At 39.2% G+C, this 27,520-nt stretch overlaps 2 protein-coding genes across 2 annotated transcripts in view; one reads left to right on the top strand and one right to left on the bottom strand.

Moving 5' to 3' along the window:
* The window catches only part of LOC113238363 (indole-3-acetaldehyde oxidase-like), a 45,618-nt gene that overhangs the window by 7,116 nt on the left and 10,982 nt on the right, over window positions 1-27,520 (top strand). Inside the window, exons 3-11 of the mRNA XM_026475204.1 lie at window positions 5,481-5,650; window positions 5,736-5,896; window positions 7,826-8,147; window positions 8,304-8,361; window positions 16,991-17,106; window positions 17,492-17,593; window positions 18,333-18,435; window positions 19,857-19,984; window positions 27,295-27,516. Coding sequence (XP_026330989.1) covers window positions 5,481-5,650; window positions 5,736-5,896; window positions 7,826-8,147; window positions 8,304-8,361; window positions 16,991-17,106; window positions 17,492-17,593; window positions 18,333-18,435; window positions 19,857-19,984; window positions 27,295-27,516 — 1,382 coding nt within the window. The remainder of the gene's footprint in view (window positions 1-5,480; window positions 5,651-5,735; window positions 5,897-7,825; window positions 8,148-8,303; window positions 8,362-16,990; window positions 17,107-17,491; window positions 17,594-18,332; window positions 18,436-19,856; window positions 19,985-27,294; window positions 27,517-27,520) is intronic.
* LOC113238190 (cytochrome P450 6B7-like) lies at window positions 13,754-16,005 on the bottom strand. Its single transcript, XM_026474959.1, has 2 exons — window positions 14,416-16,005; window positions 13,754-14,230 (listed from the first exon to the last, which is right to left on the bottom strand). The coding sequence occupies exons 1-2, from the start codon at window positions 15,782-15,784 to the stop codon at window positions 14,016-14,018; spliced, it is 1,584 nt and encodes a 527-aa protein (XP_026330744.1). The 5' UTR covers window positions 15,785-16,005; the 3' UTR covers window positions 13,754-14,015.

Genomic DNA, 27,520 nt, shown 5'->3' with positions numbered 1-27,520 from the left:
TAAAACCGGTGGAATTACATCAGCTTTACGAGCAAGGGTGTTAAAAAAGAAATTTTAACAAATATTATTTTTTGATGTGTTGGTCAGTGATTTTTATGCTTTTTCAGTGTTGATTAATGTTATGTAGATGAAAAGGTATGAACGTTTATACCAGGGTCATTCTGATGCAGGTATTTTACACATCAGTAGATGCTGATTTTTGACCTTAACATCAGCTGATGCTGAGGCAGATGCTGATTATGTGTATTTAAAAAAAATACTTAATAGGTTACTGAATTTATCTACAGGAAAAAGCTTTCCATTTTCTTTGGTATTGTAATAAAATATTATCTCAGTGATATTGTGACATTTATTAACATAAGAATCAATCCGTATGAAAAAAATTAAAATTTTACCAAAGTTGTATATTAAAAAACAGCTGAGCTGCTTTTTCGGCTTACAGTCTGTTTCTGGACGGTTTGTAAATAATCCCAGCGTGCCTTTTAGGTCATGCCACGACTCGAACTTCCGCAATGAATATCAGCATCGAGGAATGCTGTTACGGATATTATAATTTATGCTGATTACCCGCGGATGCGGATGCTGATATTCGCAAGAATTCTAGTTTATACTTCATTATAAGGCCCTTTTCATATGGTTTCCGTAATGACACAGTATGACTGCAACATCAGTTGTGAGTTCTTAAGGCATACAGGTGCATCCGTGCGTGCGTGCGTGCCTGTCTGTCTGCCTGCGTGTTTGTAGAAGTATGTCTGCGTAGTAAGCATGACTCAGTATGAGTAGTAAGTATGACTGCCTTCGTGACCGAACGATTACCATCTGTAATCTGTGGTTGTCTATGTTTGTGTCCATGGCACCCGCAAGACAGGGTTTCCCTAGTGCGGGGCTATGTTGAGTGTGTATGCGTTATTATGTGTAGATGTGTACCAGATTTCGAGTTTCTTACTAATTACATTGGTATTCTGGTTTTTACTTTTTATTTTTATTTTAATCGGAACAACAACAGCTATTAATAACGATTTACATTGAATGTTTTTGGGTAAAGCTAGTTAGCGCCAATAACAGTTGTCCACATTTTCGTTTTCAAATATCTAACTTATGGTAAAACTAAGGTAAGTAAGGTAACACCTCAAAAAGAAAAAAAAAACAAACACAAAAATATCTACAATAATTTATTCGTGGTTGTATATTTTTTGAATTTTAATTGTATAATTTTTATTTTAATATTATCTTATTTTATTTTAATTTTAGCATTCTAACCTTACTCCTAAGTTCTTTACTAACAAACTATGGATAATTGTTGTTGGTCCAAAATAAAGTATTATTATTATTATTATTCTTATTATAATTATTATTATTATTATAGGCATAGAAAAAAGGTAAAGCGATGTGAAGTTGTGCAATCCTGACCTACAAAAAAGCGTGCATTAAAAAAAAGTTATTAAATAAAAAGACACGGAACAAGAAAAATAAACCAATTCTTAGAGGCAAACAATATCCTGCCTATGATACAGTCCGGTTTCAGAAGGGGCGCAGTACAAATACAACCTTGCAAGACGTCATAGACGAAGTTCTCAGTGCTCAGGATTCTGGCAAAGGAACAACTCTAGTACTTTTGGACGTTTCCACAGCCTTCGAGTCCATTAATATTCCTTTACTTATTTCAAAATTAAAATACTGCGGTTGCGACTCATCGGCTTTGGAATGGTTCGGGAGTTACCTTACTAATCGCACGCAACAAGTAAAATTGTCGAAATCCAATGGTGCTTGCCTGGTGTCAGATCTGAGTCCTGTTGACATGGGCATGTGATCATCTAGTGTTAATGTACGCTACAGAGAGCGATCTGTCCGATCTTGTGTTGCTATGGTACCACAATATAGAACTGCAGATTTTCGAGGTAGTTTCAAATACTCGGCCTCAAATGCTGGAATAATATTCCTCCACCTATGTATATGCAACGAGACATCCAAACCCATATTCAAAGCACTAAACCGGCAATACCTCTCAATTCAAAAATCTGTGTAGTGTTTTTTTATTCTTTTACGTACTCTGTCTAGAATCGAAATTTGTTGTTGCTTTGATCTATTCACATTATGTATATAATTATGTTATATACTAAATACATTATACAGCATTAAAACCTCTTTACAGTCACAACTTACTCCTGTAATTATATTCTTTTTTTTTTTTTTTATACTTGACAGGCACTCCACCTGATTCACATTGGCTCATGCACTTACATGTCAAACAGGTTATTTTAGATGAACTATTTACTCTTTATAATGTATATTATTATTGTCAATGCATAACTTTACGCATAGTCTTTATATTTTTGCTTTCAAACAACTTAATCCCTCTTGTTGGGCCTGAATAAAAATCAGCGCCTTAGGAAACTGGCATATAATATAATAGGCAGCGCCGTTTCACTGCTATGACAATCATGTTTTGCTTTTTCTTTTATGCTTAATCTGTATTTGTGTTATATCAGTGAATAGAGTGTTTATCTATCTATCTATCTGGCTATCTAATTCTGTAAGTGGTACACCCCACTGTATTCAAATATAAATTTCAGTTAATTTGAAATATTTTCGAATAAGATTGTTTCCAATTTCCTTTTAAAAGTGTGCTTAGATCCTACAAACGGATCCAGCCCATAACATTTTTGATTAAAAGCACGCATGGTTCGCGTTACGACACTATTAATGCCATAATTAATTAATTAATTTACTGCCTCCGTGGCCGAACGGTTACCATGCCTGACTACAACGCAGAGGTGACAGGTTCGATTCCCGGGCCGAGAGAAATATTTGTATGGCCTACATTTGTTTCTCTCGTAAGTTTGGGTGTAATTTGTGGTTGTCTATATGTGTGTCCATGGCACCTGCGTGCGGGGCTATGTTGAGTGTATGCGTTAATATTATTATTACTATTATTTGTAGAATGAATAGGAACAGAAAATAGTGATGTATGCCTGGTCCTGCGCTTCGGTGTGGACAGTGAGATCTTTGATAGGAGTTCAGGGCAATCGAGCCGCCCTCGTAGCATGTCAAAAAGAAGACCCATGTCCATCACCATACGCCTTTCTTCCAGAGTCAGCAGTCCATAATGTCTGCAGTTTTCGACGTATTACCCAGTAGTACTAGAGAATGTATAATTTAAGTACGTTAACATTTTTCACTGAATACGCTTAATGCGTTTTACGTGTACAGCATAGGATGGTGACGACCAAATCGGACAGGCATATTCCAATATACATCTCACGTAAGCGAAATATACTACATTGTAACTAGTCAAGTTCCTGAGTGACATGTGCGCATCGTAAACCCTAAATTACGGTTCGCCCTGCTAGTAATCGCATCCATGTGGATGCGAATGATGCCCGGACTTGGACATCTTAGAATCAAGCAGGACACCTAGGTCTCGGACTTCGTTATCTCTGTCAATCAAGACTCCATTAAAATTATAAGGAAAAATAAGTAATTTGCTTCTATGGTGAAACTAATAGGTTGACACTTACTAATATTGATGATAATGTTGTTTTCAATGTAATACTTATACACGGTAAAAACAGATTACTTAGAAAAAGACAAAATTCTTTTTATGAAGACAAATTCATTAAATCCAACAAAACGATTCTCTCCCTATAGACGCTAGAGAATAATTACTTGATAATAGTAAAAAAACGTCTCAAAAGTGTATTTTCGTTACAAGACAAAAATATTTAATCCAAGAGCAAATTAATTTACTTCAAGTCACAAAGCCACTCTAGATTCAACAAAATATTTATTTGTTACTAGAAATGTCCGATTTTGATTTGAAAAAAAAAAGAATGAAAAATTGAGAGTTACTTTGACTGAAGATTTATGTTTTCTAATATCAAAAAGGATAAATTTACAGGGTTATGGACCCAACAGTGCCAAACCTTAAAGTAGCAGAAATAGGATGGAAATATGGAATCCTCTCAAATACTTGAGGACCATCCAGTGCCGTATAAATGCTACAGCGGCAGAAAGTACTAACAATTCTAAATATATGAGATGACTTTATACTATTGAAGTTAACAAAACGATAGCGCGTTTCAGAGTACATCTAATGCCATCTAGCAGTGGCGTGATGGAACTAATTGCATGTTATGCTTGTTACAAGTGTATATAGTTTGATTTCATGCTGTAACCAAATTTCTTGAATTATGACTATAAAGAACACCCTAACAAACTAGAGATACTACGTATTGTTTCTTTGGATAAATGACTGTTTATGATTTTTATGATTACAAGCACAAGTAAAAGTAATCGTTACCGCGTGCGCCTTCGGCGACATGTCACGACATTCTAAGGTCACGACAAGATTGACTATGAAAACGCAACGAAATGTTGCTTTAAGAATATACTCTAGAATTCAGAATATTAATCTGAATAGAAAACTACTTCTTTTTTTGTTTATGAATATATTTTCTTAAAATACACCCAAGAAATTTTGAATTCATTTAAGATTATTTAAATTTGATGTAAGAGGTAAAAATTTCTTGATATAAGTAATGTCCAATTAATTGATTAAAAATGAAATAAAATCTTGAAGTGAACGTATTTGTCTCAAAGTTAGAATAAAGTTAAGAGTAAAATTGTATTAGAAAAAGATAAGCAGTATTTTTGTAGTGACAATATTTTATTACTTTTAATAAATATTTTTTCAGAATTAGCAAATATTTTGAGAAATTGCTCTTTCTTATTAGTAGAAATCCTTTTTTTCTGTGTAGAGATTGTTTAAATCTTGTTGCGAAAGTGCACAATCCATAACAGATGAAGTTTTTATGTATATCTTTCTGTCATCGGCGCATAGTAAGTGCCTCGAATGCGATATACATTTGTATACGTATGCCAAATATGTACGCATTGTAGAATAGCGGACCGAGATGCCGTTCCGCAAGGATCTCCTTGCGGAATTCCAGACGATACATCAATAGTCAGACCTGTATCCTCCCAAAACTAACGCTTGAGGCCGGTTGGAAAGACAAGACTATCCATCTGAGCAAATTGCCATGTCTACCTAGCACACTGAACTTTTTCAAAAGAATATCGTGATTTACTCGATCAAATAACATCTCGAAGTCTGTGCCACCCCCCTCTATACCACACAGTACAAAATCCGTAAGATAGGCCAAATTGGAGACCGTAAGATCGACCCCTCAGGAAACCGTGCTGGTGCTCAGAGATACCTTGCACAATTACTGTTTTTCATTACTCATCCATTATTTTTCCTACGGTCATAGTATTCCTAAATCTTATGAGCGCATCGAATTTTGAAAGTACCTACTTAATTTCGGAGGAAATGATCAAATCACGACCTTGGATACAAGTTATCGGTCAGCCATGTTACTGAATGTGTGTTTTGATTAGTTGATTGTTAAAGTATGCTCGCGGCACTCTGTTTCGTTCAGGTGATTGTGTTATACTTATGTGTGTGTATGCAATATTGCCAGCGGGTAGCGAGGTGAGCCCGGAGACGACGCTGAACGAGTTCCTGCGCGATCACCTGCACCTGTTCGGCACGAAGGCCATGTGCCACGAGGGCGGCTGTGGCGCCTGCGTCGTGGCCGTCGCCCACACTCACCCAGTTTCCAAGGAGAAAGAAATCTTTTCTGTTAACTCGGTACCTATACACGTAACTTTTTTCACACACGCGCAAACGCGCACACACAGACTCTATAATAATTAGTATTTAATTACCGTTTCAGTGCTTAGTGCACGTCCTATCGTGCCACCAGTGGGAGATCACAACCATCGAGGGTCTGGGCAACAGACGCGTCGGCTACCACCCGTTGCAGGCGCGGCTGGCCGCCTTCAACGGCACGCAATGCGGCTACTGTTCGCCCGGCTGGGTCATGGGCATGTACAGGTGGGTTGTTTCATAGCTAGGTCAAGACCAATGGGCGGAAAAAGATGTTCCACATAGAAAGTCAGTCTTTTACCAAAGCAGAGAATAAAAGAGTAACGAAAACGGTCACTCTCCGCCCCTCCCTAGCTTTAGATACTGCACCGCGCCCCGCATATTGACGGAACAGCAACAACAATTTTACATGGCATCATTAGAATTACTTACGACTTTTTAGGTCAGTAGTTTTGTCCTACAATGCAGTAAAACCATTTCCGGAAATCCGGAATTCGAAAAAGTAATTAATTAATATTTGGTGGTCTTAATAACTCCTTGATGTCGCTCCTTGTAGATATTTCTATACATGTATCTGTAAATGTGGAACATCTTTTTCCGAACATTGGTCATGACGGACACCCAAACTAAACAAAGTCTAAACGGTGCATTCAATCAATTGGTCGGTATTGTTATCGCCAAACGCGAGCAGTTACGCGCGCATGCATTTGTGGATGTGCTAATTTTTGTAACGGAATTGTATATAGCGAATTCTATATAATGAATTAATAACGCAACTAAATACTATACGTTGCCTCCGGGTATTCTCGAGACGAATTCCCCGGAAGACACGCGTCCTGGGGCCTTACCATGACCTGTTATTACAGTTCAGTATAGGTTCGTAGCGACAAAAAAGCGGGATATAGGTACACTTCATGTAGCGCTATCTCACAACGGTTCATTTTAGGTCCTAACCTGAATCGTAATAAGAATTCACGGCAAGGCCGCTGTTCTTCGGCTCGTGTCTAGTTTGTATAAGTTGGTGAAATATTATTTGCACCGATTCGTCTTATCGCATCATTTTTAGAGTACTTACAATAGGACAAAAGAGTGAGCCGTCTTGGTAACGCACGTGCCATCAATGTATACTGATGTTTATTGAAAACAAATAGTTTAAACAATTTTATTCTTGACTTGATGGTCTTTATGCGGTACTAACTTTGTTGAATTATTACGAAAAGAGTCGGCAGTTGGTATTTTACGAAGTGCTTAAAGTTTAAAAGAATAAACGATCGGATTTACAAAAAGTATTTATGACTCGTATGAAGAAGCGGTAGTGGTTTCAAGGTGGTTTTCCACCGACGAGGCGAGACGAGGGTTGAAATTGGAATAACAAAATTTCAATTCTTTCCTAGTCTATCTTCGGTGGAAACATTCTGGATTGCCGAGGATGGGCTGGGCGAGAATTGAAATATTTGTGGATGTAATATTGAACCGTATTGCTGCCCGCATAGAGTATTATATTCTGCACTGGAAACACGATTTCTCGCGCGATCTCGCAATGATTATATTCATAATGAATGAACCGTGAGATTGTGGGGTACGCACGATTTGCGATTTAAAAAACGATGGTTTCATCTGATTCTTCTTCCGTAAACATATTTAATAATAATAATGTGCGGGACACATTGACTACAAATAAATGGACGACGGGTCTAATACAAAAACCACGAAAAAAATGTCCCAAGTCAACCTATTCGAAATTTAAATTGTTATGTCATCGCAGTATCGCGCTGTCCGTAGAACAAATGAAGACTAAAGCGGAGTGTCGCGCTCTGTATACGATTTTAGCGCCTTACAAGTGCGGACACTTTTTAGCGCGGACCCGACGTCCATATAATTGTAAGTCAATGGCGGGACACGTTACTTCTGCCGTTTGTCGCTAGATGAACTGAATAGTATTAAATCTTCACTACTCACAATCAACGCGAGTCGTGCACAAGCATTAGTGGCAAGTTTCGGTGTAAATAGGCAGCGAGATTTCTATTCTCATCTCCCCTTACTCGTTCCGAGAGGTAACATTTCTTCAACGCACGCTACATATTTGGCAAAAACGGCAACCGCCCTTCGCACGCCCGTGGCGAGGACGGAGCCGGCAACGAGGAGCCGTGTCCGCAGCTTGTACGAGCGCGCGGGCCGCAAGCTGAGCGCCGCGGAGGTGGAGCGCTCGTTCGGCGGCCACGTGTGCCGCTGCACCGGCTACCGGCCCATCCTCGACGCCTTCAAGTCCTTCGCCGGCGACGCCGACCCCGGCCTGGCCGCCCGCGCCGCCCGCGCCCCGGGCCTCCCCGACGTGGAGGACCTGTCCCGCGGCTGCGCGCCCGGCGACTGGTGCGTCATCGGCGCGGGCGCCGCGGCCGCCGCGGCCGCCGGCGTCGTGGCGCTGCGGGGGGACAGGCACCGCTGGTACAAGGCCTACACCGTCAAGGATGTCTTCACGGTTAGATTCGCCGCCCCGCTGCTATATCTGCGCCGAGGGCTAGGACGTGCCCAGCGGTAATTTGCCGCTATCCTAAAGCCGGAGCAGACCCAAGGCCGCAAATCGCGTGGGTTTCGCGAATGTCTTGTATGTAATCGAAACGATTCTGCTGTGCAGATCCTGGCGCGCGAAGGCACGAGCGACTGCATGCTCGTCGCAGGCAACACGGGCAAGGGTAAGTCGCACTCGTCCACTCCAGCGCTTGAACAACTCCTGCGCGTTTATTAATTACCTAAAGTTTAGTTAATTTACCTAAAGTATGAACGTATTAACATTTACATACCCATTTCGTCATTAATGTGCACAAAATTTCATTTTTACTGTTTACTTTCTGCACTTCCCGAAGTATAGGTCGTCTCATGTTTATCTTTTAAATGGCTAAAGTATTTAAATACATTATTTTAAACAATAATTTGTCGCCAATGTACTCATATTTCAATAAATAATACCCATATTCAAATACAATGTAGTAATAGCTTTCCCCCTGTCAAAAAAAAAAAAAAAAAAAAAAAGGCCCCCTTCTACTACCACTACATTCGTCCGAAATTATGACAGTCATGTAAGTAATACACCAGTATTGCGAATGAAGCTTCATGCTTGACATTGGGTCGGGTATTACTTATTTGACTGTAATTGTTTCGGACTGATGTCGGACGGAGAACGAGCTACTCCCGTTCCGAGAAGTCTCGGGGTTTGTAGAAGGGAATGTCTGCGTTTTCTTTAGTTTAGCTAAATGTACTCCCTCAGTCCCGGTCTCTATATGGATGGCGCCATATTCAGAATAATTATAATTTCTGAATACCAGATTCAGAAACCGTTACATAAGACGATTTATAGTCCATTGTAGTGGCACCACAGGTATAACGGTATAAGGCCACTAATTAGACGATATAATATTAGACGGCCAAATATTAGAAGTAAATAATTAGAATTAGTAAATATTAGAAGTAATATTAGAAGGCCACTAATTAGACGATATAATATTATAGATAAATATAAATATTTTAATTTTTATCTTTAAGTCTTTTCCTTCTTTGTATTTGAACTTATGAATAAAACAAAACATTTCAATTTAGCTATGCCATAGTATAGTATAGTACCCAAATAGTTTAATTTCCGATGTGTAGCAATCGTCGCGAAAACTTAAGTACACAATGTGTCTCTATTAGATTTAATTAATAAAATAAAAAAGTCGACTGCAGCCTGGGTCGCAGTCGCAGCGCGAATCTGGCCCAACCAGAAGAAGCAGTTTGTCTGCGCCCCTAGCAGGACAGCGGTGGGAGCATAGTAAATTTAAAAATATACTATGACCGCCCCAGGGTCGTATCATAAAAATACCGCCTAGATTTTCTGCACGTCATAGTACTACTATTTAGAAGCAAGTCTGATGAAAACGAACTAACACTTCTTCCTTTGTAATATTTAAAAAAAGTATAGCGCAATTCAGTGAAAATATAACAACTCTTAAAAAGTAATCTTAAAAATATTGTAAAAGAAGAGCATTAAGCATTAAGCAAAGAATAGAGATTCTTTATTAGTCCAGGAACCCATCGTCTAAAATTCCGGCCGTATACAGAGGAGTCGGCATCAAAAAAAGTCACAACAGATCGATTATACTGATACCGAAAACAGATTTCGCAATCAACCCGTGGAAAAAAATCAATTACAAGCGGATCTTCTTATCTCTCTCATTCATATATCAAAGTATGTTAAAGTCTGAACTCGCGTGTATTACTTATTTGATTATTTATTTTGATGTTGTAATATACGAGATAAGATATCTACTATAAATACCGCCAGTACCTACTGTTTTCTAAGTCCAAAGTACGGAAGCCGATTGCACTCGAATCGATCAATTGACATTTTATCTTTCTCGTACGTCACTAGGAATACTGAAACTTTAACAAGATGAAGCGTTAAGGTTCATTACTATTATATTAGAATGAAACATGTCTAACTTCATGAACCAGGCCATCCTGGTTCACACGATCAGTGAAATCGAGACTCGATATTAAAATCTCAACCCTCTGACCTCAACCCCAAACAAATCTCACCTGAGTCCTATCAAAATCGCCAATCAACTAAAAAAGCTTTGGACCCGGTCGTAAATTCCCTCTATTTGCCACCGGTAGAGGGACGAGAAGTTTGTTCTATCATCAAAAATTTGATAAACAAATGTAGTTGCGGCATCGATGAAATCCCACCCATTTTAATTAAAAGTGCATTGACATTCTAACTACGAGTATATCTACACGGAACTTATAAATCAAAGTCAAAGTCAAAGTCAAAGTCAAAGATTATTTATTCCATAGGTAAAATAAATTTACACTTGAAAACGTCACATTTAAGCTACTGCTCGTTCACTACGCTGACCTCCCTGAGAAGAACGAGCAAGAAACTCTAGGGATTGCTCTTTTCAAATAAACTTAAATGCTATGGAATACGCTTTGAATCAAATTTGTGTGGATTCTGGAGCCATGTCGTCTTTCCATACATCTTTATCTAACACGTAGTCTTCAATTTTGTAATATGATTTTTCGATCAAAATATTTTTAATGTAGTTTCTAAACTTAGGAAATGATAAACTTAATATATGCTCCGGAATGTTATTGTAAAAACGTATACAGTTCCCCATAAAAGAGTTGTTTACCTTGGTTAAACGAAATCGTGGTACCATGAGTTTGGACTTAGCTCTAAGGTTAATATTATGGATATCTTCTTTCTTATTGAAATTATGTATATTTTTACGGGCATATAAAATATTTGAGTAAATGTACTGTGATGCCACAGTCATGATACCAGTCTCCTTAAACTTTTCTCTGAGAGATACCCGAGAGCCTAGACGGTACACAGAACGAATCGCTCGTTTTTGCAATACAAATATGGTTTGAATATCCGCCGCTTTACCCCACATGAGAATCCCGTAGGACATTATACTATGGAAGTAACTAAAGTAAACTAGTCTAGCAGTACTAACATCGGTAAGCTCACGTATTCTGCGGACTGCGTATGCAGCGGAGCTTAATCTGCTGGCCAGGCACGATATATGTGGAAACCACTGAAGTTTACTATCTAAGGTCACTCCCAAGAAGACTGCTTTATTAACAAGGTCTAACTTTTCTCCGTTTATTTCTATGGTTGGACTAGTCGATTTTACGTTAGGTAATTCAAATTTAACACATTTTGTCTTCTTGGCATTAAGCAATAAATTGTTAGCATTAAACCAATAAACTACCTTAGAGAGGGTATCATTAATACGGTCATAGTTATTGTCATGTCTGTCTGTTTTAAAAATCAAGGATGTGTCATCAGCAAACAACACTATTTCGCAATGGTCCTTAACAAAGACCTTAATCAGAGCTTTAAAGAAGGGATTTTTCCCGATTGCCTAAAAATATCCATCATTAAACCCGTTCATAAAACGGGCGAATTAACAGATACAAATAATTACCGACCCATTGCACTACTTCCAACGTCATCAAAAATTTTATTATGTTTTTGACAACAATCAAAGTGGTTTTCGAAAAAAGCTCTCTACAACTTACGCAGTATATAAATATGTTCGTAATATACTAGATACACTTAACGCCAGGAAATATGCGTTAGGATTATTACTAGATATGAGTAAGGCTTATGATAGAGTTGATTATAGAATTCTTTTAAACAAACTACAATACCGGGATTTAAGGCATAGCATACAAATGGTTCAAATCTTATCTCACAAACCGTGAACAATACGTGGAGGTTCAAAACACAAATTTTGAGACTGGGTTGATACGGAATGTGCGCTCAGAGGGAATACGTATGACAAACTCTCTTCCACAAGGTAGCGTCTTGGGGTGTATCCTCTTCCTGGTGTACGCACACACTCACTCAACATTAACGATCTCCCTAAAATAGTTGACAATCATTGCACTTTATTTGCTGACGATATATCCATTTTTTTCCCTTGTGAAACAACGAACGAATTATATAATATACCTGTAAAATTATAAATTGGCTAAATGATCATAATTTAAGATTAAACTTAAAGAAAACCACTTCAATACAGTTCAGGCCACACCAAAAAGTCCCTTTACAGCTACACTACGAGTACAATAATTGTGCACTTAAAATTGGAAACAGCCACACTTCTTGGAATCCAATTGAACAGCAACCTCAGCTGGAAAGCTCATGTAAAGAAACTTCCCAAAAACGTATCATCATTTGTATATGCCCTTTTCAACTTAAAGAAATAAACAAATTTTAAAATGGCTCTAACAGCGTATTACGCCTACGTTCACTCTAGACTTGCGTAAGGCATAGTACTTTGAGGAAACTGTGCAAATATGGATGAATTACAAATACTTCAAAAGAAGTGCATTAGAGTACTAGTTAATCTCGACCAAACAGAATCATGTAAACCGCACTTCCCAAAACATCGAATTCTAACGTTAACTTCAATTTATTTTTTGGAATGTTGAAAATTCGTACGCAAAGACTTTGAACTGTATTCTCCTTTTAAAACCATAAAACGAAACAATCGTGGTCTAAACCAACTAAAACTACCGTTTACAACTCTAAGCCTGTACCGGTCCGCGCCCCGCTCTATGACAATTCAAATATATAATGCTGTACCGAACCATATAAAAAATGAAAAGAATACGAATAAATTTGAAAACCTCTTTAAAAAATACCTTCTGAAAAATGCGTTTTATAAATAAATGACTTTTTATATACAGTAATGTACAAAAACTAAATTAAATAATCATTTGTTATAATAAAATTGACACTATATACCTACCTACTGACATGAAATATTTAATAGAATCTACATGTGACGATGTTATTATTATTAGACGATCACATTAACGAAACGGCGACATTTGCTACTGGAACTTAAGAAAATCTTTCATAGATTTCTCATAGATGGCGCTACGACTAAAAAGTCGTTGAAAAACCAAATACAACGACACGACGCAAGCACATATAAAAATTCGTGAGGTTCGCTGGTTCGTTCCGTGGCTTAGTTGGTATAGCGTTTGGCACGGTAAGCTAGAAGACGTCGGTTCGAATCCGGCCGGGTCGAAGGAGTTTTTTCTGAGTGTTTGATCTTTGTATTAATAAATATAACAAACTAGTGGAGTAATTTCACAAAAAATATATCTATATTGAATATCAATTTAATAAAAATTTAGAAAATGTTTATTTTAATACTATTATAAAAAAAACTGCTGAACACAAGACGAAAAAGTGCCATTTTTTTACGGCCTTATCCTTGTACGGCTATTTATCTTCACAAATAGAATAAAGAGAGGAGTTTCTTTCATCATTAAATCCGGAATTCGAAAAAAGTACCTAGTTAATTAATATTTGATGGTTTTAACAACTCTATGTCGCTCCTCGTAGCTATATCTATACATGTATCTATATAATATGTGGAATACCTTTTTCCGACCACTGGTAATATGTATGTATACTATTTCCATGGTAGAGTGTGGTCATTTAAATTAAAAAATAGCCAATTTAGGTGTGAGATGCCATTACTACTCTATTGTATTTTTATTCCCACTATGCTCGAGAGAGACGCACCAGTGGATCTCGAAGTTATTTGAAAATAATCCCGTGAAAAAGTGAATCACGTGGTAATATAACCCTATATTATGAAACAAAATTTATTATTTAATAACTTATAAATTAGTATAATTCTAGATAATAAATTAATTTAACCTATATAAAGATACTGAGTTTTAATAGAGGGTTTTTTCTCTTCGAGACGTTGATCTCACATCTTCTAGTAACTTTAATTTGTCAAAAGACTCACAGAGTCTATGACGGGATCAGATCTGTCTACTGTCCATAAGCTCTTCCAGAGCAACGTTCAAATTCCTTATGCACCTGTCTTCTCTGGAATCTAAGCGGAACTCCACCCATCACATTCTGGACTATGATAGACTTGGGATCCGGGACCAGCTCGCGTTGCGTCTCTTCGGCTGGAGTCACAGTAAACCGGGCAAGTACGGCTGCTAGACCGGCTAGCGACTGCATCATACCTAAACGACCACCTGTGAATAAAACGGAGAGCACATGTTACAAATGTCTATTTATACGTAACAATTGCTGAATACAATACAACTTTAAGCTGTAACAATATTTTTAGTCGGATTTTGATCACAAATTTATTGCACCTTTGGTGTCCTGGTTGTTGGAATAAGGTTTTGTATGCAAGGATTTAGTGTTTTGATTTTACCTATACAAGATCGTGGCCCATCTCCAAAAGGTAGATAGACAAACTTGTGTCTTTGAGCTACTTCTTCTGGCGAGAAACGTTCTGGGCGGAACTCTGTGGGGTTGTCGAAGTGTTGGGGGTCGTTCTGCAACGCCTGCAACGGGATCATAATCTTGACTCCTTCGTCGAGTGTGACGTCAGTTCCGGGTAGCGTGTAACGCCGCGCCACCTGCCGACTGAGGTAACCTGCTGATGGAAACATTCGCATCGCCTCCAAAAAGCTCCATTCCAAGTACTTCATTTCCTTGATGGCATCATAACAAATTTGTCCCTTGTGCATGGCAAGTACGCGATCAATATCAGCCTGCACGCGTTTCTGCACCTCAGGATGGTATGCCAATTGGTGCAAAGTGAAACTTGTAGCTGATGACGAAGTCTCAAAACCGGCAGCGAAGAAAATGAACGCTTGCGCAGCTAGGAGTTTGTCGTCAAGATCAAGGTGCACCAAACCAGGATTGCCATCTGGCCCTACGTGCTCCAGCGATTCCACGGCGATGTGCTCCTTCTCCCTTAGTTCCAGCAACAGGTCTATAAAGTCATTGCGACCAGACGGTTTGTATTCTCGCTGGTGCATGATCTGATTCACCAAACCCAAAATGTCATCTTCAAGTTTCTGCCCGAGGAACTTGAAATGCTTGAATAAATTGGGGAGGATTGCCTTGCAAATTGAAATGATAGCGCGGGGAAGAGTTACGTCGAATATTCTTGCTCCCAGTTTGCGGAACGCTGAGTCCTCGTCGTTAAGAGAATCCGGGTCAAGGCCGAAGCCGACCGAGCCGATGAAGTCTGTAGTGTAACGCGCCATAATGTCACGGGCGTCCAGAGTTTTTGCACCGTCGTTAGTGGCCGCTGTTAGGGACGTCTGCAGTCGTTCAGCACGTGCACATACCAATGGAAACATCGCCCGCAATTTGCCACTGCTGAACATCGGTGTCATGCGTTGTCTGAGCAACCTCCACATATCGCCGTCGGCGAAGAACAGGTTCCTCAACAAGGGCTCGATGACATTGTGCTGCGGTGAGAGGCCTCGCTTGTAGAAGTAGGCGAAGTCGTTGATTATTACTTGCTTAATAAGATCAGGGTCGCGAATTACAAGTTCCGGTATGCTGCCACGGTAGTAACCCACGAATCTTTCGTTCGGGTATTTTCGGTAGACGTCAGTCGCCATTTGTACGACACTGCGTTGCAATAGCAGTCTCTTCATGTCCGTGCCGAAGAAGGGCACTGGTTTATCATGTTTCACTCCGCGCTTTGTCCAATAATTGAAGTTTTTAGTGCCGTACAGGTACAAAGCTACAAGGACAATGCCGATAATCCCTACGGTAATCATGGTAAATAATTGGAGTGTTCGCAAATGTAGATTGAATAGGGTTCAAGACGCTACAGTTGCAAGCGGTTAACTGCCGTAAGGTAACTGATGCAAGACAGGTGGGCTCGACTTGTTAAATACTACATAAAATTAGTCACCTTCGATGACGAAGAACTCAAAGGTAAATTTTTTATCGATATCACATCGTGTATCAGATAAAGTAGTTCTTAGATATCAATGCCATTGTCCTGATTTGGTTTCTATAAATAAACAAATGTTGTATTTGGGGCATCTATTGTATATTTTTGTCCTAGATGATATCTGCAATATTATAATATTTTTTTATTACGATATAAAAGTGTGAGTGAATCAATACAGGATAAACAAAGTGCAAATCTAAATGACTAATTACAAAACAGTAGTAATCATAGATACAAATCTTCAATTGAAACATAACATGTTGAGATGGTACATATAAAAAAAAAATTGTTATAAAATTTCGTATGGGATATCCTGACTAAACATTGGGCAAATTATTCAGGCAGCGTATTTTTGGTTCAACTTCTATATCACATCTTTTGTGCTGAAGCTCGTGTTACTCTGTTCAATCAATGAGCCATATTCATATTTATAGCAGACACGGCGACTAGTTTTATTCAAAATACGTCAAAACTGAGAATATTCATTTATTTTGAATAATCGCAAAGACAAGTGTTGCCTCAAACGTCTTTGTTACAACAGGCAAACACATCTAGTTATATATATAAGTATGTAGTTATTTACACATCTATCTATATAAGATATAATACCTACATAACCAAAGATTACGTAGGTACAGCAAAGAGGACATAGAGCTTCTCACTTTGGACCGTTCTATCTCGGGCGGTATAGAGTTGAAATTAAATCTTGAGGAGTGACCACTTTTACCGACATGGAATCGCATTAACCCGGTTAGGAAACGCTTTATGTGTCAAGCTTGACGCTCTCTTGACCCTGTGCATAATGTATAGAACACAACGATACACTTAAAAATAAAAAGAAGAAATACATTAATTTGAAAGATTTAAGACATATTTATACGTAAATATTGCAAAGGAAGACATTGTATTGCCGCAGCTATAACTCAACACATAACCTGCAGCTTTCGAAGGAAACCATCGCAGCCCATATTGCTAGTAATAGTAGCGTGGAAGTAGCTGGAGCCCGTTAGTAACGCGGTGGCGACAGGCGTGTTCTGGACAGGTGCGGCGCGCGTGCAGGTGGACATCGCCTCGGTGGAGGAGCTGCGCGAGTGCCGGCGCGACGCCAACCTCTGCCTCGGCGCGGCGGCCTCGCTCACCGAGGTGGGTGCACGAGGCCTTCGCGTACTCGCTCCTTCCGTACTTTTCCATCTCATCATTCATCATCAACATCATCATTCCATGCCATCGGGCATGCTACTGCTGCTCTACTTGAAAGTCCACGCTTAGTGGAGGGAGCGGCCTTCCCGGAAGGACCGGTTCAAGAAGATTTCGGACAGTTTCCATGTGCTTCCTTCACATGGTTCCCGGAGACGTAACCGTCAGGAAGAGACTGTCTATAGTTGGCCATTCGAATACCTCTTCTCAGTGCACCGTTCTAAAGTTCGGGATTGAACTTCAGAAAGGTTTTCAAGTTTGACTGTTTGTCTTTCGGAGTAAATTATTTACGCGAAATTGCTCGTTCCTAAAACGTACGTATCAACGACAGATGATGGATCAGTGCAAGAAGTGGCAGACAGACAGCGACTTCCGCTACTTAGAGGAGTTCCACCAGCACCTCGACCTCGTCGCGCACGTGTCGGTCAGAAATGTAAGTTGCGCAGGATTTTGTCAACCATATAAATCTTACTACGGGCATTTCTATCATAATAGAAATCGATTTCTATCCCAAATTAATAAAAAAAGACTACATATTATTTGAACAAAGCGTACCTGCCAGTTGCATTTTCACCGAAGGAGATGCAGTACTAAGTATTTTTTCATATACATCAACTTCGATGCTTACCAGCACCGGTTAGCACTGTGAGCGCTAGATGATGATGTAGGTCCAGGGTCCGATTCCCGGGACACTCAATTTAAGGAAGCAAATTTTTTAAATAGGTTCTGCTCTGGGTGTTCTGGATTGCCTGGACTGGTATTCCCCAGATGCTCATAATACGGGGAATTCCCGGGTATGAGACCAGGTAATTATGTGATTGCTTGGCTCATTATAATTATTACTAAGTATTGCATTACAAAGTATGGCACTTTAGTAAATGTTAGTACGTCGATCGAGATTAGGTATTCTGTATATTCTTGTCTCTTCGTGGTGACAATTTTATAAATACGTACGTGGAATTGGTACAGGAAAATTGACATTCAATTTACTTTTGTTTTTCTTCAAAGAGTAATCACTTAATGTTGTTTTTGTGTATATTATAAATGCCAAGAACAGCGTATCTTATCTAAACATCGTATTTCTAACAATCGTAATATTGAAAGTTGCATATCATAATGATGTCATGGCGCCAAAAAGGACACAAAGTAACGAAAGAGTATGATGTAACCAGATCGGCACCATCGGCGGCAATCTGGCAATGAAGAACAAGCACCCCGAGTTCCCCTCAGACGTGTTTCTGCTCCTGGATACCGTGCAGGCCACCATCACCGTAGGTAAAGCCCGTGCACTTTTATTTATGACGCGAGACACACACGCACGCACAAGCACATATAACTATGTATACGTAGGTTTTACTGTTTCAAATTAAAATTAATTTAAACAGACGTTTACTTGCAAATTTCACTATCCACTATTAAATATAGGATAATCTCAGTACAGCGTACTAAAAAAACCGACTTCAACAGTCATTCACCTTCTAGTTTGCCACCCTTAGAGAGGGAATATTTTCTTCAAATTTGAATGGGACCACTACTGAGGTCCTCACTTTCCAACAAAAACAAAGAATCGTCAAAACCCGCTCACAAATTAGACTAATCACGTAACATACATACAAAAAAAAGATACCCGTCGAATTGAGAAACTCCTTTTTTGAAGTCGGTTAAAAAGTGAGTTTAAATTTTAGATTTGCATTATTTTTAACCAAGTTCAGAAAAGGAAGTTCTCAATTCGATTGTATTTTTTGTGTATGTTACGGGATTACTCTGGCATTTGTAACACGATTTTGATGAGTCTCCTTTTGTTGGAAAGAGGGTGGTACCTCAGTATTGGTCCCATTTGAATTTGAAGAAAATATTCCACCTCTAAGGGTGGCCAACTAGGGGACGAATCCGGTTTCGCGCACTTTCCGGTAACCGATTTTAATAAAACTTGGTAAATAGATATTATTCCACGAATTTTCGAAGTCGTCTTCTTTTTAACCGACTCCAAAAAAGGAGGAGGTTCTCAATTCGACTGTATGTTCTTTTTTTTTCTTTTTTTTTGTATGTATGTTACGCGATAACTCCGGTATTTGTTAACCGATTTTCATGATTTTAATAATTTATCTCCAAAATTTTGCTATATTTATGTGACATTCATATACGATTTAATTTTTAACCGACTTCAAAAAAGGAGGAGGTTCTTAATTCGACTGTATGTTTTTTTTTTGTATGTATGTTACGCGATAACTCCGGTATTTGTTAACCGATTTTCATGATTATTTTTTGTTGGAAAGGGGGTACTTCCATAGTGGTCCCATTTCATTTTGAAGTAAATCATCCACCTCTAAGGGTGGCTGTTCACGCATGAAGATTCATTTTTATAAATAGCGCCTAACTTTAATTTAGGAGCAATTACTTTTAGCAATTATTTAGTTGATTTTGCTATTTCTCCAATTCAAGGCGTTTTTCTCTCGATATACTTTGAGTAGTGTCGTAGTGAGAACCTATTTTTATTATCTCCAGTATCAAGTCCTGTATAGTGGCGAACTAGGGGATATTTCAATGAAACTTAGCAAATAGACGTAATTCCATGTACTTTTGAGGTCGGTTTTTTTAGTACTCTGTACTGAGATTATTCATAATGTATATTAGATACATCGTTTACGTTTTCAGAAAATGGTATTTTAAGAAGCTGACTCATGATATTGTTCCAGTGAACAGCTTGCTAGAAAAAAAGGAGCTGTCGCCGGCCGACTTCCTGCTGGAGGACTTGACCGGCAAGCTGATCAGCAAGGTGGAGCTGCCGCCCCTCGGCGCCGACAACCTTGTGCGCACTTATAAGGTCAATTTACTTTCTATTGTTGCGATCGATCGCTTTTTCTAGCACACAATGTCCTTTAAGAAGGAACTGTGTGAGATAAAGCGTTTTACAGTTAGCAAACACTACGTCTTACCCCGGCCGCTCACGTTAGGCATCCGATCCGATGGTTCTTTGCTTTCGGTTTCAAGGCGAGTGCACCTTTTTTTAATGGCACTAAGCGATGGGCCAAACAAGCCATGCGCCTGGCAGTAAGCGACACGCCTGTCCATAACGGTTGCAGTGTCCCTCAGAGCTTTAAATCTCAAAGATCGGAGGGGCACTGCCACTGCGCCCGTCACCCTGAGACGTAAGTTGACAAATCCCATGTGTTACCTTTCAAAATCGGAAGCAATAATGCTTGGCGGCAGAAATAGGCAAGGTAGCAGTACTTCCTTGGATGAACTAGGGAGCTCTACTATTACAACGCATGTACCTGTGGCTTTAATTACGTACGTTCTAAGTTTCGGTAATGATGAAGGAAATCATCGTGATCAAATCTGCGTATCGGAGAAAGTTCATCTTTGGAAAACGTAAAAAGTCGGAAACTAGCATTGAGGTTTTTTTTTTTTTTTTGACGGGTGGGAAATCTTTATGGATACCCCTGAGCCCAGGGAGACTCAGGGGTTATGTGGGGACTCTCCCTCCAGACTGGCGGGCCTACCCCACTAAAAAAACCAGCATTGAGCTAGCGTGTCGGACTATATATAACTTGAACCTTATTCTCTGAGGAGACCGTGCCCATCAGTGGGACGTATAATAAGTTGTTGTGATTAATTCAAAAGAAAGTCCATCGGTTCGGAATCAACAGTTTAATGCTTTTAAAACACACCTATGGAGACATTGCACCAGACGTAGCTGAAGTTACACCTTCATCTCCACCACCAAGGAGAGGCACAGGTAGGCCCCTTTGCTGCCGTAGAACACGACGCGCCACTCGTTGTCGCCCACCAGCCGCGGCGCGAACCGGTTCGCTTGGTCCAGCTTGTTCACGTCGATGGTGTCGAAGGAATAATTACCTTTTAGCACCTTACAAGAGTCCATGTCGTAGTTTAAATGCGCTGCCGCGTAAATTATCTTGGTTAAAACGTGTTTGCACGACACCTTATCCAATTTCAATAAAACTTTCACCTTCCCATCTTCGAATGTTTGCGAAGTGTATTTTATAAAATTGTCTACGTTTTCTGTAACGTTAACGGTGCCTTTTATTAACGTTTTTCGATATTTCTTATACGTTTCTATCGAAAAGTCGACCGGGTTCGGGATGCGGTATGGTGGATCTGGATTGTCGCATACGGTTATGCTTTTCAGTTCTGTTTTGTGAGATATGCACAGTGCGTTTTTCGCACACATCAATACGGTTGTAAATAGAATTAATTGCACGTACATTTTCGTCAAGTGCACTCCAGTCACTCCGCCAATGGTGGACATGTAGCTCTCCGGACGCGCTGAGGCGTAACTAACGATATGACGACGGAATCATCAGTGTACAAGCATGCCTATGGGTAATTGCCTTATGATACACGTTTGTCAGATCGATTTCATGAGAATCATCAAAATCTATTTAAAATCGCATTTGATTTTTGTTTTTCACTCGTGATTAAGCTGGTAAACATCATACATGTACTTGCGTACTATGTTTATGCGTGTTTAAGCAATGGGCGGTGTTTACGGCGTCAATTGCAGGCGCTTGGGCAATTTGCAAGTTGGGCAATTTAAAGTTATAAAAACGTTTTACGTAACGATAAAAATCTCTCTCTCTCTCTCTCCCTCACTCAATTTTTTTGTTATATTAATTTGATATATTTTGGGGTCTTTTGCCTCAGCAATGAATAATGTGTACAAAGCACTTCATGCGTTCTGAAAACTCAGATTCAGTAATTCTGTTTTTTTTTATGTAGTTATTATTCATATTTTTTAATCGAACGTTGGTAATTTATGTTGTGTTCACTATTATAATGAACTACACAATGTACTGTATATTTAAAGAGAAAAAAATCTAAACAATAAAAAACACGAAGAGAAGCCCCTGGAGTTCGAGTCCCTAGGTTTTCGCGATTGTTACACATAGGAAATGAAACTATTTGATCGGAACTAAATCGCGTACATTTGTTTTTTCAAACAAACAATCGGGCCCTTTACAACCAACAACCAGTCAACCGACTTTGGGACCTGAAATAAAAAATGAAAGAAAAAATATTTCATTTCCTATAAACCCTAGTTTCTTACCCAATCTTCTGAGGGCAATCTGCATTAAGAATGCAATAGTAGTATTTATTTAATCAATTAACGATTTCAAGAGAAATTGACTTATCTATGAAATTTGAATTGTATTTTTTTCAAAGATTCTACATGTAATTTTATATAAATAATCTCAGTACAAAGTACTAAAAAAACCGATCTCAAAAGCCCGGGGAATTACGTTTATTTGCTAAGTTTTATTGAAATATCCCCTAGTTCGCCACTATACAGGACTTGACACTGGAGATAATAATAATCGGTTCTCACTACTCAAAGTATATCGAGAGAAAAACGCCTTGAATTGGAGAAATAGCAAAATCAACCATTAAAGTAATTGCTCCTAAATTAAAGTTAGGCGCTATTTATAAAAATTAATCTTCATGCGTGAACAGCCACCCTTCGAGGTGGATGATTTTCTTCAAAATGAAATGGGACCACTATGGAAATACCCCCTTTCCAACAAAAAAAGAATCATGAAAATCGGTTCACAAATACCGGAGTTATCTCGTAACATACATATAAAAAAAGAACATAATAAGTCGGTTAAAAATGAAAGACATTTCTTTTCAATATTTTTATTATCAGTGCTTGGCTATCAACACTTTTATGTCGTAGCAAAGGTACGTGCCTAATTTGGAATACATTCCGAAGTACCACACGTTGACGCCGAGCTCCCGTGCCGGCACGAAATTAATCACTCTCCCGACCGTCAGAGGGTCGAAATTGTCAAAATTGTAGTTGCCTTTCAACAGTGTGCAGGTCTTTGGGTCGTACTTCACATTTACTGAATTTAATATCACTCGAGTCACGATGTTGTTGCAGCTGATTCCTTCAAACTTTATATTGAATATTACGCTTGATTTCTTCTCAACGCCTGACTTGAAGCGAAGTTGAAAACTAATGTCTTGCAGGATGGTAATGTTCCCTCTTAGTAAAAGTCGGTGCCCTACTTGAAAAGTGTCAATTGTTGCCATATAATGGTCAGCATAGTTCTCTGCCATTGGGGGCTCAGGGTTCTCGCAAGGCTTGAAGCTCAGGAGCGTTAAATTGTACGCATCGATTTCGAGAAATAAAACTATGAATACGAAATGTGTGAGCTCCATTTCAGCAAATATATTAATGCAATAATTTTAATAAGTAGTGCAACAGGTAATGGCTTTTTAAAGCGCTTTTTTATCACGATGGACAATCGCTATTTCATGCAAAATTATAAGCGGATTTGGCCAATTTTTTGTGGAATGGCTAAAACCACATAATTAAAAACATATTTATGTGAGTTTCTTTCTATATATGTTATAATAAAATTTTATGAAATTCATTATAAATTCTTTTAAAATGGACGGCTGACGGCACAAAAGCCAATGTCCTACCAACCTACTGGAAGAGTCAAAGCGCTGCAACAAGCTTTAACTGTCTCTCAGCTGATACATGCAAATGTAGCTTCCTAAGTGAGTGTCAGTCTGGCCATCGGCATCAATAACCTCCCTCCGTCTGCCCGGAGTACTATGAGCGGTCGTAATGGTCTTTTGCAAATCTTATCACATAGCATTAGTGGCCAATAACTATTTGAAAGCGTGCTGTTAATTCTCCGCATAACTTATAAGTTTACAGGATAACCGATGGAGAATACCTATAATAATAACCTACTTGTAAAGAGATATGACATCCAGTTGTGCACTGGAGTTTCCGATGTGTGTTGTCTTATGCCTAAAAGAGCGAAATGTGATTAATAAACGCATGTCGCATTATGTCGCTCGAGCTACCCCAAAGACGATAATATTAATATGCTGATGGGCCCAAGTGGTAAAACTGAAAATTTCGATCCGGCTTCGAACGAGCATACAAATTTGATGCGTCGCTGTGTTTGACTATATCCAGATACTACTCTTTAATATTAATAATAATAAAATTTTATTTATTGAGACAACTGAGATCCAATCAAATGTTAGTAGGCACAGACTTAAAACTATATTAGTACTTATATTTTACCAGGGATTGAGTATTATGTATTAAGTGCCGCATAATTGGGCACTCATTCCCGTCAGCAGCTGTCTTCAGGAGGCTATTGATTAAGAAGTCATTTGGTAGCCTAAACTAATGAAACTCAAATATAGAAATAGCTCAGGATCGGGGCATGGAGGGATCAGGGAAACGCCTTTGCCCAGCGGTGGTCTATTCTTACATACTACATCAGGCTATTTTTAATGTTGTATAGAAATAAAAATTATAGTGGTATTTGAGATATATCTGAGGTTGGTGAAACTTAAGATAAAAATGCAATTCTTAAAATATTATTGATAGCAGATTTGCTCTAAGAATACATTAATTACATACTATATATAAATTAAATACATAAATTGTAAAGGCGGTAAAAACTTATAATAAAATACCAGAACATATAAAGACCGAAAACAATATAGAAAAATTGAAACATGTTATTAAAGATTTTTTATTATTAAAAGGCTTCTATCAAATGAAATGGTTTGATATATTTATAATAATAATTCATATTTTTAGTTGATAATAAATTAACTAAAAATATGTAAAATGTAATTAATCATCAATATAATAATTTTAAGCTAATTAATTCAATTTCATTTCATTTCAACGTTTACTTTTAGTTTGATTATGTTTATTGGATTTCATACTAGCTTTTTGTTTATTAAGTCGCGGTATCCTACCAGGGTTCATGTCTAGGTACTCAATTTTAGAAAATGTACATGTCAACGACATGATTTCAATAAATAAATGAATTATGAATTATACTAGGATTTGAAAACAGCTGATTATGAAATTCCACCAAAAGCCAACCAATTTCGTAATCGACATAAATTTTTGAGACAGAAGCTTTAAAAGTTATAAAGGTCCCGTTTTGAAGTCTCACAACGTCTTCCTTACTCCTAAAGGCCACGGATCCCTGCTGTTCGACCTGAACACGCGATACAAATCTCCTGAAGGGTCTATTCGAGTGAGTACCAGCCGCCGTATCAGACCACCACTACCTTCAGTAGGACACCAAATGCCAGCCTACGAATGTCGATCTTTGTTCCTTTACCGGCCAGGAACGCCATGTCTCTTGCTTAGTGTTGAACCTGCTTCGTCCTTAACAGCGTCTCCCAGTTACTGTTCGAGTCTCGGAGCCGCCTTTTCGCCGTGTTGGTCCGCATCCTCTGGTCCTGCACCTCTGCCTTCGAGTTGTAGCTCGAGGACAGACGCCTCCAATTCTGAGTCAACTATTCATTTTCACTCACACTCACTCCCTACACCGCTCACCTAACTCCGCATACTTCACCACTCATATTTCTGTTATTCTTTCTTTATTACCCCTACATTCCATTTGTAAATATGTATAATCTTGTTTCTTTTTTTAGCTATTACCTCGTAATCATGACAAGAGAAAATTCCACCAATGTGAAATTTCCACCAAATTAAAATTCCCATTAAAGTGAAATTTCCGTCCAAGTAAACTTTTTGGAAAAAACTGAAATTGCTGGTTTAACCATTTCGGGCTCCTATTGTGGAGATAATACTAAAAATATTAGAATGTGGTGTAATTTTAGACGTCTTTAAAGTGCCATTGTGCTGTCGCAGTGTAGTGTGTGGAAAGGTGATTTAAAGACAGTCATTTTAATTTAGTACTGTTGAGTCGAGGACTGCGTGTCGGCAAACAATTTATTCAACTCTCATAAAGTACACTTATATCGAAGCAAATATAAGAGCCTTCGTCGTGGTAAAGCGCGAATGTCCACATCTTGTAGCCGAGTTTCTGCGTGGGGACGTACGTCACCAACTGCTCGATCCTGCCGACGTCCAGATTCTATCCAAAAATAACATTTCATATACGAAAAATATTAAATAGATGCATCTAATAGTGCATAACTACTTCCGGCTAAAAGTAATATTTGCTTTTGCTTTTTATCTCGTCAAAAAAGAATAAAAATTTCCTAGACATGTCCGTTCATCTGGAGGACTGCCCTAGAAGGCTGGCTAGACATGTGCCCAAGAGTTGGCCACATTTTTAGGTTGATGTAGTACTAAGACTTATCCTAAAGGCAACAGCACACTCAGCTACATGCGTGAAGCTGGCTGTATAGTTGGCTATACATACATAGCTGTGTTTGCCTTTTACCAAATAAAGTACTACTTTCAAATTCCGCATAAAAAAATTCGTTTATTCGACATTAGCATTTTATATGTATGTATGTATATACATACTTAAAAGAAACACTTGACCTCTACGGCCCGTATGAATAAACAGCTCGATATGAATTGCTGTCGGTTGAGATGTCACTCGGATCGACCTAATCGGCATCTTGAATGGTACTAATTCAAGGAAACGAGGACCATGTTCTTGATTGCTTTGACAATGCCCAAATGATGTTTAAGCAGTGAGTGACCGGTTGATCTGCACTCGAGTGACAAGTATAAAGAGACAGTTAAGTAAGGTCTTAATGTCGATACTGGTGAAATGAAAATGGAGAATATCAGTTTGTTTACCTTGAACACGTAGTTGCCCTTCAGAATTTTACACTCGTTCGGGTCGTACATTATATTCGTGAACTGCATCAACATTTTTGCAATTACGTTGCGACAAGTGATCCCTTTGAAAGTGATAATGTTGTTGTATCGTTTCTGCCGCTCGGCCACTTTGAAACGCGCGTAGAAGCGGACGTCGCGCAACACCGTTACGTTGCCTCTGACCAACATCTTGTCCCGCTCGGTGTACGGTTCGATAGTCCCGGACCATTGTTCTCGAACGTTTTTCATCATCGGCGGGTCGGGAACGCGGCATTCGGTAATGTTGAGTATTCTCAATTTGTAACACTCGACGGACGCCACGATTAGGACGAGGACACGAAACGCTCTCTTCATAGTTGCCTATATAATGGGCAATGTCGTTTTGCACTCGGCTACATTAGATAATATAATATTTCAATGTCACCGATTTCGGAACCATTAAAACGTTCACGTGATAATCGTTCCTTTACGAGCCGGACGCGACGGACAAACGATGTCATCACACGAAGGGCGTCCGGACTCCCAACCGCTCGCAGGTGATGGCGCGCGCGCAGAACGCGGTGGCCGTCGTGAACGCGGGGTTCCTGTTCCGGGTGGACGGCGCCGGCGAGGTGCGGGCGGCCACGCTCGCCTTCGGCAACATCTGCGCGGGGCTGCAGCGCGCGCGCCGCGCCGAGGAGGCGCTGCGCGGGCGCCGGCTGTGCGCCGACGACGCGCTGCAGGCGGCGCTGCGGGCGCTGGCCGCCGAGCTGGCGCCCGCCG

This window comes from Hyposmocoma kahamanoa, unplaced genomic scaffold (assembly GCF_003589595.1).
Source record: "Hyposmocoma kahamanoa isolate Upper Pololo Valley unplaced genomic scaffold, ASM358959v1 95, whole genome shotgun sequence".
Taxonomy (NCBI): Eukaryota; Metazoa; Arthropoda; class Insecta; order Lepidoptera; family Cosmopterigidae; genus Hyposmocoma; species Hyposmocoma kahamanoa.
The sequence above is the reverse complement of the archived record's forward strand: the minus strand, read 5'-3'. Positions and strand labels throughout refer to the sequence as shown.

Coding starts and splice junctions, on each gene's coding strand:
- LOC113238190 (XM_026474959.1), bottom strand. CDS start 15,784: ATGATTACCGTAGGGATTATCGGCATTGTCCTTGTAGCTTTGTACCTG. Junction 14,231..14,415: donor TGGGCCACGATCTTGTATAG/GTAAAATCAAAA, acceptor TTTTATTCACAG/GTGGTCGTTTAGGTATGATG.